The sequence below is a fragment of the Conger conger genome, chromosome 5, assembly GCF_963514075.1.
Source record: "Conger conger chromosome 5, fConCon1.1, whole genome shotgun sequence".
Lineage (NCBI taxonomy): Eukaryota > Metazoa > Chordata > Actinopteri > Anguilliformes > Congridae > Conger > Conger conger.
The window spans coordinates 16915014-16925471 of record NC_083764.1 but is presented as its reverse complement, the minus strand read 5'-3'; the positions used below and the strand labels follow the sequence as shown (position 1 = coordinate 16925471).

Here is a 10458-nt window from a genome sequence, read left to right as displayed (position 1 = left end):
ATTCACTGAGCTGAACTTTATTTTCGTGTGGGACATATATTGGTTTTAATGCCTTATAATATCTTAATTGAATATCGGCTGAGCAGACAATTGGTAGCTTTTCTTCTGACAGTATCTCCAAGTACAGCTGTATGTTTGTAAGCAGCTGCCCCTGATGCCAGACTTGAACACTGCCTCTGACATGGTCACCTGTACTCTGTGGTTATTGACTTAGCCTGCAGTGTGAAAGCAATGGGAACCGCAGTGGACTGTGACTATGATGACAGCTGCTTTTCAAGCGTAGGTTATTCCTACAACCATATGTGACAGGAAAGCAAACATTGCCTCTCTTTAGATGTGTCACATGTTGTGTTGTGGTGGTTGTATGGTGCATTAGCAATTCACTTGAACCTTATCTCCATGAGCGTGCGTGATTTTTTGTGGGCTTTTTTGTTTTTTGCTGTTTGATGTTTAAAGCCTTGTGGTGTCTTTGCATCAGGATGAAAACCAATTACCCTGTATTGTTCAGGGCAAAGACTGAAGTATTTATTCTCCTGGCATAATGAGACATTCACACTTTTCTTTGCAGTGCTATTATTACTCAATTTGATCTTTGAATCAGAGTAACCATTTTCCTCTGGTGGAACCATGCCAAACTAAACCTAGCTGTGCTTTATTGACAAGGCAGACCTGGGTTGTCATTGCTGTATCTGTTGTATTATGAATGGTAAATGGTAATTGGTGCCTTTATCCAAAGCGCTGTACAATTGATGCGTTCCATTCACGCACACTCACACACCAACAGCGATTGGCTGCCATGCAAGGCACAAACCAGCTCGTCAGGAGCAATTGGGGGTTAAGTGTCTTGCTCAGGTACACTTTGACACCGGCAACTCTCCAACTGCCAGATGACTGCTCTTACCTCCTGAGCTAATAATCCCCCCATATTATACATCATGAAGGATGCTGCAAGCACCAGTGTGACCAGAGAGTGCTACAAATACCACTCAGCATTCGTTAAGGACAAAGCTGAAGAAAAACAGTCAAATTATAAAAACAAAAAAACTGTAGTAATGTCAATGAGCCACTTTTCTTTCATTTGAGTGATTAAGCCTCTGTTAGAGTACAAAGGGTTATTTTCAGCACTAAAGTTCCATTCATGTCATGAAACATTGCCCCTTGTGCCAAAAACAACATGATGATATGATTACTATTACATTAGCAGCGCTCAAGAATACCCATTCTTTGTCTGCCCACCAGACAATCTCCAAAACAAGATGTTTTAAACAAGATTTAAAAGGAAGCTATCAAATGCATCTTTTCTCATTCCATTTTTTCTTCCCCAACTGCCAATTTAATGAATGAAGGCACTTCGACACACTGGGATTAATTATAGATCTCTGTAATACAGAAAAACTTGAAGGAGGGGAATTCATCTATTGCTAATTATGACTGCTGGCCTGTGGCTGCCTGGATGTTGTGAGGAGGAACTAATGCAGTGGTAACCATGGAGCCCTGGTAACCCACCCTACTCCTGGCAGGGTGAAGCCAGTCAGTTCATGGCATGGCTCATACATAACCCTACAATAAGGTGAAGCCTGGTCTTTTGGAGAATTCCTTCACTAACTGACCCTACTGCAAGCCTATAAATATGCCAATCTGCATATATTAACAGTATATCAATTATATTTCCCCACTTTGGTTTTGGCCTTAACTTTGAATGTAACATTTTAGGAATCTGGATGTGTTTTGAAATTCATTATCGTAAGATTACCAGACAACAAACAGTCATTAATAAATACAGCAGAAAGTAGCTTTAGGCAACTAGCTGTCACTCCGGTTATGGCAGGCTGTGCAGTTTCGTGTTTTTTAAGAGTGCCTGGGAGATAACTGAGAGAGAGAGAGAGAGAGAGAGAGAGAGAGAGAGAGAGAGAGAGAGAGAGAGAGAGAGAGAGAGAGAGAGAGAGAGAGAGAGAGATGCAGAGAGAGAGAGAGAGAGGGGGGTAAAGAGAGAGAGACAGGGAGAGAGGGGTAAAGAGAGAGAAAAGAGAGGGAGACAGAGAGAGAGACAGAGAGAGAAAGACAGAGAGAGAGAGAGAGATGCAGAGAGAGAGAGAGAGAGGGGGGGGCAAAGAGAGAGAGACAGGGAGAGAGGGGGGTAAAGAGAGAGAGACAGGGAGAGAGGGGTAAAGAGAGAGAGAAAGAGGGAGACAGAGAGAGAGACAGAGAGAGACAGAGAGAGAATGACAGAGAGAGAGAGACAGAGAGAGAGAGAGAGAGAGAGAGAGAGAGAGTCTGCTTCTGTATGTGAAGTTTAAAGCGTGCAAAACCACCGCACTGAGATCAGGGCCCAGTCTCTAGGGGAGCTGCTACTCACTGACAGATCCCTTCTTGGATTTTCTGCCTCATTCTGCATGGAGGCACATCACCAGTGTGGATCAGCATTGAAGAAATTTCAAGCCTCGCTGATGGGTCTGTTATATCAGTATAAAGTTAAAAACATGGGTGTGTTTTCTGGGCCTTCCTCAAACAGTGTTTTAAAACATCCTTGGCCTATTCAATTGCCCATGCAATGTAGTGCAATGTAATTGACTTTATGAAGGTGACGCAATCAGCTTGCTGTTGGGTTGGTCAAAGTGTCTTGGCTGTTCAAAAGTAAGGCTTTCAGCCAAACAGCAATGGGCTTCCTATCTGTATGGTGATGTTCAGAGATAACTAAAGCATGTACACTCAGTGAGTAGTTTATTAGGTATTTTAATTAGACTATTAGCTGCTGTATTAATTAGCTGCTGTAGCCTATCCACTTAAAGGTTTCATGCATTGTGTGTTCAGAGATGTTCTTTTGCATACCACTGTTGTAATGTGTGGTTATTTGCGTTACTGTCACCTTCCTGTCAGCGTTGACCTGTCTGGTCCTCTCTCACTGGATGTTTTTAGTTTGTTGCACCATTCTCTGCAAACCCTAGAGACTGTTGTGCATGAAAATCCCAGGAGATCAGCAGTTTCTGAGATACTCCTGAGCCATCCTGTCTGGCACCAACATATCACATTTCTTCCCCATTCTGTCATTTGTTCTGAAAAATTGCTGAACTTCTTGACCATGTCTGCATGCGTTCATGTATTTAGTTGCTGCCACATGATTGGCTGATTCAATATTTGCATTAACAAGCTGGTATACAGGTCTACCTAATAAAGTGATCAATGAGTGTCAATATGCCTGTATGTTTTCGAATATGTGGTTGCGTTTATTGTTGGCATTGTGAATGTTTTGTCAGTATCATATAAGGCTTGTTCATTTTTCCCTTCCAGGAAAGGCTGACAGCGACAATGCTTGCATGTCCCCTGGCCACATGAGAGCTACATATGAAGGATGCACTGAAGCCTGCCTGTGATGGAAATGGAGGCTGAGATAGAGGAGCTCCTGAGGGCCAGCTTCGGGGCCCCAAACATCACAAATTGCACAAGGGACCCAGGAGAGAGGCTCAGGGCCAGTCCAGTAACTGAGAGGATGGTTGTGGTGGTCTTTCTCGCAGTGCTGACCCTCCTCACCACCCTGGTGAACGTGGGAGTCATCACAGCCATCTGCACCACCAGGAAGCTGCACCTGCCTGCCAACTACCTCATCTGCTCCCTGGCCGTCACGGACTTCCTGGTGGCCGTGCTGGTGATGCCCCTCAGCATCCTGTACATCGCCCGGGGGTCGTGGTCGCTGGGGTGGGTGGTGTGCGAGGCCTGGCTGAGCCTGGACATGACCTGCTGCACCTGCTCCATCCTGCACCTGTGCGTGATCGCGCTGGACCGCTACTGGGCCATCACCAATGCCATCGAGTACGCCCCCAAGAGGACCGCCCGGAGGGCCGCCGTCATGGTGGCCGCCGTCTGGGCCCTGTCCGTCTTCATCTCCGTCCCGCCCCTCTTCTGGAGGAGGAGCCGCAGCCCCGGGAGCCACGCCCGCTGCGTCATCGAGCACGACCACATTGGCTACACCGTCTACTCCACCTTCGGGGCCTTCTACATCCCCATGAGCCTCATCCTCATCCTGTACTACCGGATCTACAGCACGGCCAAGACGCTGTACCAGAAGAGGGGCTCCAGCCGCCATCTGAGCAGCCGAAGCACCGACAGCCAGAACTCGATGGGCCACGGCCACTGCCGGGTGGCGCACACGTGCATGTCCACCTCCGACCACGCCCTGGAGTTTGACCGGCTCAACGCGGCCGCCCGCCGCCTCTCCCTGGAGGGCGACCCGGAGGGGGCCTGCGAGAAGAGCCAGATCTGCTCGGCCCGCGAGCGGAAGGCGGCCCGGGTGCTGGGGCTGATCCTGGGGGCCTTCGTGCTGTGCTGGCTGCCCTTCTTCATCAAGGAGCTCCTGGTGGGGCTGCGCCTCCTGCACCCGCCGCCCCCCGTGTCCGACCTCCTCACCTGGCTGGGCTACATCAACTCGCTCATCAACCCCCTGCTCTACACCAGCTTCAATGAGGACTTCAAGTCCGCGTTTAAGAAACTGTTCAAGTGTAAGGAGCACATGTAGATCTTTTAAGAAACTGTTCAAGGGTAAGGAGCACATTTAGATCTGCTGGGAAACTGTGGTGAGACTCTGGACAGTTGGCAGTTGATAATGGACGTATGCAGCTGCATTCTACTCAATATTTTCATAGACCGAGCTTTCTTTTTTCTTTCTAGAAAAAAGCAAAAACTGTTCTTTCTGCAGGGTGACACGTGAATGCAGCTCTTAACAGTCAGGAAAGTATTCTGCATTGAGCTCAACAACATTTTTTCTTTTTACAAACACACAAACACACAGTTACAAATGCATCCGATTAAAAACATTACATCAAATGTGTGAAATTTCTGAGTTCTGGTGTAGCTTATTAATGCCACAAGATGTTGCTTTTAACAGGAAATCATATGAATTGCCTCTACATTGCTTTAGTGGATAACAGGAAGGGGTCATGCTAATGGTTCTGATAACCATTAAAATCTGGCTCATAATTCATATACTTTTAGTCAGTTATAATAACGTGTACTCTGCCAGTTAGCTTAATATATCTCTTTGTATGATTTTTTACAATTGTGAAAATAAAGTTAATGAAAGCATTTGCATAATGTTCAAAAACCTCCTTAATGCAAAAAACAGCTATACTAAAAAATGGCAAGACTATTATACATGCAAAACCTTCATGTTTACATTGTCTTTAATGACTCAGTCTCTCTCCGTTCCTCTTCAGCTGTAATCCATATAATGAAATTTCATCACAACATTGGTCACCGAAACAAAATTTGATGTGTCTCTGATTAATCACTCGAACAACCCATGAGTAATCAAACGTGATTCATTTATTGGAATTCATGTAAATTGTTGAACCAAATCTGGCATTAAAATCATAGAAGCTAATGGCAAGGTTGCTCAAGTGCATCTACCAAATCATTTACATTTACCCACAAGTTTCCATCCATAATATCATATGTGTTCATCTGGGAAACGTGTGGATAAGTCATGACATCTTGGGAAAAATATCCTTGCATGAGCAATTACTCCCTAATCCATGCATTTAGCTCCTGCCAAATGGCTGATGAAGTGTGGGCTTGGCTGGGAGATCTCCTGGGGAAACTAAGTGGAAGTGAACCAGTAGGGGGCGATCTTCTCTATGGTCAAAAGAACATTGGCGAGGGCCCAGGCAGTGAAGCCTAAGAAGTATCAGGAAACTAGCATTTACGCTGCATTTTGAGGGCAAAAGAGCTTGCTGCCCATTGAATTCAATGTAGAAAACCAAGGTAACCAAACAAAACCTCATCAGTCAATTTCTTGTTAACTTATATTTCATTATGTTTGTGAACAATGGTTGTTGGAGGTTTTTGGAAAATAATTAACATATTTTATTCCATATTGCATATTTTCATATCTGCCTTTCATATGAAATGTAATGATTGTACCATCGGGGAAGTGCTTATATAAATGCAATTTATTATTATTATTATTATTATTATTATTATTATTATTATTATTAATTAATCCCTGGTGTGACATCATAACATGCTCCATGCATTGTCTGATGGAGTTGCTCTCATATACCTGTCACTTCTAGCCAGAGAAACTTCTAGAAAGTTAGGCAATGTAGAGGAATGGATATACAGTGGGCTCCAGAAGTATTGCACAAAAGGTGCTGTAGACTAATCAAATCAACCAAAGTCTTACATTTTTCAAATATAAAATGTATTTCCCCAAAAATTATTGGCACCCCTTGTTTAACCCATTGTTTAACAATTTCGGCAAACACCACTGGCAAAGATGACAGCCATCAGTCTTTTCCTTTAATTTATTACAAGGTTAGAGAACACATTTGGAGAATCATTGATATATTTGGGATATATTTGGCACCACTCTTCAGTTCAGACCACTGGTTTTTCATGGGATTTAAGTCTGGAGACTGAGGTGGCCATTGTAGAACATGGTTGTTGTTTTTACTTAACCATTTCTGTATGGATTTTGATGTATGCTTGGAGTCATTTTCCTGCTGGGCAATCTACCTATGACCAAGACCGTTCCATATGTTTTACACCTTTTTATTATTGCTCTTACAGTATAAGTGGTATGTTTAACTGTTTATGTTTTAATGGGCAGTTCTTTGCCTTTTCCCATCCTTTAAAAAAAAGAAAGAGATTACTAAATAAAAAACATTGAAACATGAGTGTAAATGTATTCAAATAAAAGTATATTTTTTTCCCATATGTTTGAATATAAAATATAGATCATTATCCAAGTTGTTTATTATATGCAGCTTTTTTCTCCATTTGTATGAAGGGTGCCAAACATTCTGGAGCCCACGGTAACTGGACATAGCTGGCTTGTGATTCCTTCACCATGGGAGTATTTATTACAAAAGAGCTAGGACCGAGTGAAGTTGTCTGGTTTTTATTGCTGCTTCTATAGAACCACTGGTTAACTGATGCATGCTGCTCCCTCAGAAGAATTATTGTCTTCCACAATGCATGGCTGAATTTCAGGTAGGAGAATATCATTCATTGCTTGAATTCTCTCAACTCAGCCATTCCTTGTTGGTATATGTGACACGACAAGCCACAACTGTTTGTTAACTTTTCTCTAAGTTTTTAAAAAAGGAGTACAATTTTGTCACGTATGGGTGAGTATACTTTGGAAATATATCATATATGCATACAAGACTATGAATGTCATGTACACTTGGAAGTTCTCTGAAGAAATGCCCCAATGGCAGCCGCTATCGTTAATACCTGCAAGTTCATTGGACCACTGAACAACCAGCCCAGGCACTCATCATTTGTTCATAGCACGATTTCACAACTGATTTCACAAGTGGCCTTCTTTTAGTTCAAGTGACCGTTCTTGATGTTGGCCCAGTGCATGCGCTTGCCCTCAGTTATAATCACCTCTGCGTCCGTGCCCATGCCTACACTCAGCACCCTGCTGTAGTGCCTGCTCTGTGCTGCCACCTGCCATCACACTCACAGCCTTTCACATTGTATTAAAAACATCATACATTACCTGAATAAATGCAATTAGCACTGATGAGGGGTTATTTTTGGCAAGGGCAATCAGACTGCAGTATTTTAGACACATGATTTCAGAGAAAGGGAATTAGGTAAATGTACTGTATACATAATATTTCCATTTTTCTCTGAGTTTGGAGTTTTGTGGTGAAAGATTTGAAAGTGCATATGTTTCATAAATTGTGTTTTGATAACAATAAAAATAAAATTAAGTCATAACAATTGGAACATCAGAAATCATCCTTATAAAGTTCGCTGTAATAGAAATTGCTGCATAATGCATGTAGCCGAAATTGGTTTGTGGTACTTTTGGAACTGAAAACATGCAGATGTGTGGCAGTCAGGTTAATAGTAACACTGAATCCTGGATATAAAGGATGTACCTGCAGCTATGATCCTTGTCCAAAGTAAAAAAGCTTTGAGCCAGCCTTCTTATTGATTGGTGTGGTCGTATTTCCAGCAGATAAAGATAAGATTCACCATTAAATATGGTAGATGCCCTGTTTATAAATCAAAAATAAAGTTTGCGTTTCCTCATACAGTAATAAAGGAGGGTTTTATGACCGACAATGTCCACAAACTTTCAATGCTTATCACAGATGCTAGATGAGACAGTGTGCTCAATCATCTCGAAGATATATTCAAACGTCCAAAAATGTCCGACAAGAAACACTCCTGGGAGTTTCCATGTTACTCAAATCTTCATGTTTGCACTTATTTATTAATGTGTAGCATGTTTCCTTATAATTAATGGTAATATTCTTTCTTTAATGTTACAGATGAAGATAAAAACAAATCAAACAAACCATTCAGAAGAGAAGTGCCTCATTCAAAGCCTGCTTTTTATTATATACTGTATGAGTTTATTCTTCAATGTTTTCATTGTATCATGGAATTGAATTGAATTCACATTTGTGTGATCATAATTGCACTCTTATTTCTGATGTCATTTGGTGTTACAAGTACCAGGCACAAGGTCAAAGGAAAACTACTTAGCGCCCACACACTGAAGATTAACGTGACATATGGTAATGCATTTTCAAAAGAGATTAAAAGAAGCACTTTCATTTGTGTTCCTAAATGTTTTCTAATGTCTGAAAACTACAGGTTTCATATTTCTGTTTGTCACTTAACTTTCAAGATCACAGAACAGAAACATGTCACCCTGAGGCCTCCCACCTACGTGTTCTAAGGTGAGATGCCTGGATGCCCAAATTCTGTATGCAAATTCTAAGGTAAGTAAAAGGTTTTGGGCCAGTCACAACATATTGAATTCAGGAAAGAGATCTTTATCTGTCGTTCTAATGTTGTTGGACCTCACCACAAGGAATCTGTCTCATTTCAGCCAACTCCAAACTTGACTAAAAAACAACAAAAAATATTTTAATACAAAAACTAATGTTAAGGATATGATTATTATTTCAGAAAGTGATATTTGTGATATATATTAATTTCCAAAATAGCAATGTGCATACACTATTCTATTGAAGGTTTTGGTTCTCGTAATAACAATAATGCCCTTTGGTTTGCGTCTAAAAAGGAGTATTCCCACCTGAGTATCATCTAAGAATAATCACCATATTGAAATTAAAGACCTTGTAACAGAGCTGTTCTACTGCCACACCTGAACAAAAAACAGCCCAATGCTACCTACTATTGCACTGTGTAAATGTTGTAACAAAAACATTTCATCATTATCTTTAATACTGCTGTACTGACACTTCATTTTAGCTGACTGTGTGAAGTCTACCATATCAGCTCTGAAAAAATGTCAAGATGTTGTTTGAGAGTTTTACAAAGAGGTTTGCTTCAGGAAATTGAAGGTTTTGTATCATTACTAATCCTATTGAATTTAATGGGGCATAACTTCTCAGCCTTGCCTGAGATTTTTAGAAAGCTGCATGGAAGGCATTTCATTAGGCTTGCAAGAAGGCATATCAGATTAGAGCATGAGAGATTATCAGATATGTGGTATAATATATTTATGTATTCCATTTTTCTTTTGTGTTTAAAATTGTGTTGAAAATAAGTTTAAAATAAGTTAGCAATTTACAATTTCATTTGAATAATCACAGTGAGCTTTCCAGAAGGACATTTTATATTCATGATTCAACTGAAGGTTTTACATCTTACCATTTTTCATTGATCCCATAGTAAAGCGGGATGGATTCACAACCAAAAAATTGAAACCAATCCTTCCTTTGGTGGGCATGTGAAATATTTATATGTTTCATCAGCCTGTTTTACATTAACAATAAAGCAAGATTCAGTGGAATAGAAATAGGCCAGTACTAAAAGACAAGGACAGACACACCAGAGCACTCTATAAAGACTCCATGGCAGCAATTACTTGGTTACTAGTTCACTGCCTTCCAACCTTCCAAAGTGAACATGCAAGTATCACACAAAGAAACATATACTGGGGGACATGGTACTAATAGAAGATGTTTCACCAATACTTGATGATGAGTCGAGTGTATAGGACCTATGACATGTGGATTTTTTAATGTTGTGATATAGGAAATAGGAAATACCACAATATCAAGCAAGACTTGCTGGACAACTTTGTGCAGTTTTGTGCTACATGTTTTCTCTAGAATACTCTCATGCCAGAGAATTTTTAATCCTATTCAGGGACAGAGCCTTGGTCCAGCATGAGTAACTCTAACATCCTAAAATGCATGGTGGTGTAGCAGTTAAGCTGCTAGATATGAACATGGTCAAATCACAGACAGGGTCTTGTGTTTTGCCCTTGAGAAGGGTAATTAACTTGTACACATTTAAAATATCAAACTGCATTAATTATTAATATGTCATGAATAAGAAATAGATGATGCTTGACTAAATAGCTCAGAATAAGGGTGTGTCCTAATCTAGTATGTATGATTTCACAAAGAGAACCACAAAGGCATGTGAGTCTACAGCCATGACAAATGAATATTGAGGAATAGG

The 10458-nt window shown here is 41.1% G+C and overlaps 1 protein-coding gene across 1 annotated transcript; it reads left to right on the top strand.

Moving 5' to 3' along the window:
- Positions 1-3349: 3349 nt before the first annotated feature.
- Positions 3350-5085, top strand: LOC133129354 (5-hydroxytryptamine receptor 1E). The gene is given in 1 exon segment (XM_061243373.1): positions 3350-5085. A coding segment is annotated over 1 exon segment (1161 nt). The 3' UTR covers positions 4511-5085.
- Positions 5086-10458: the final 5373 nt, after the last annotated feature.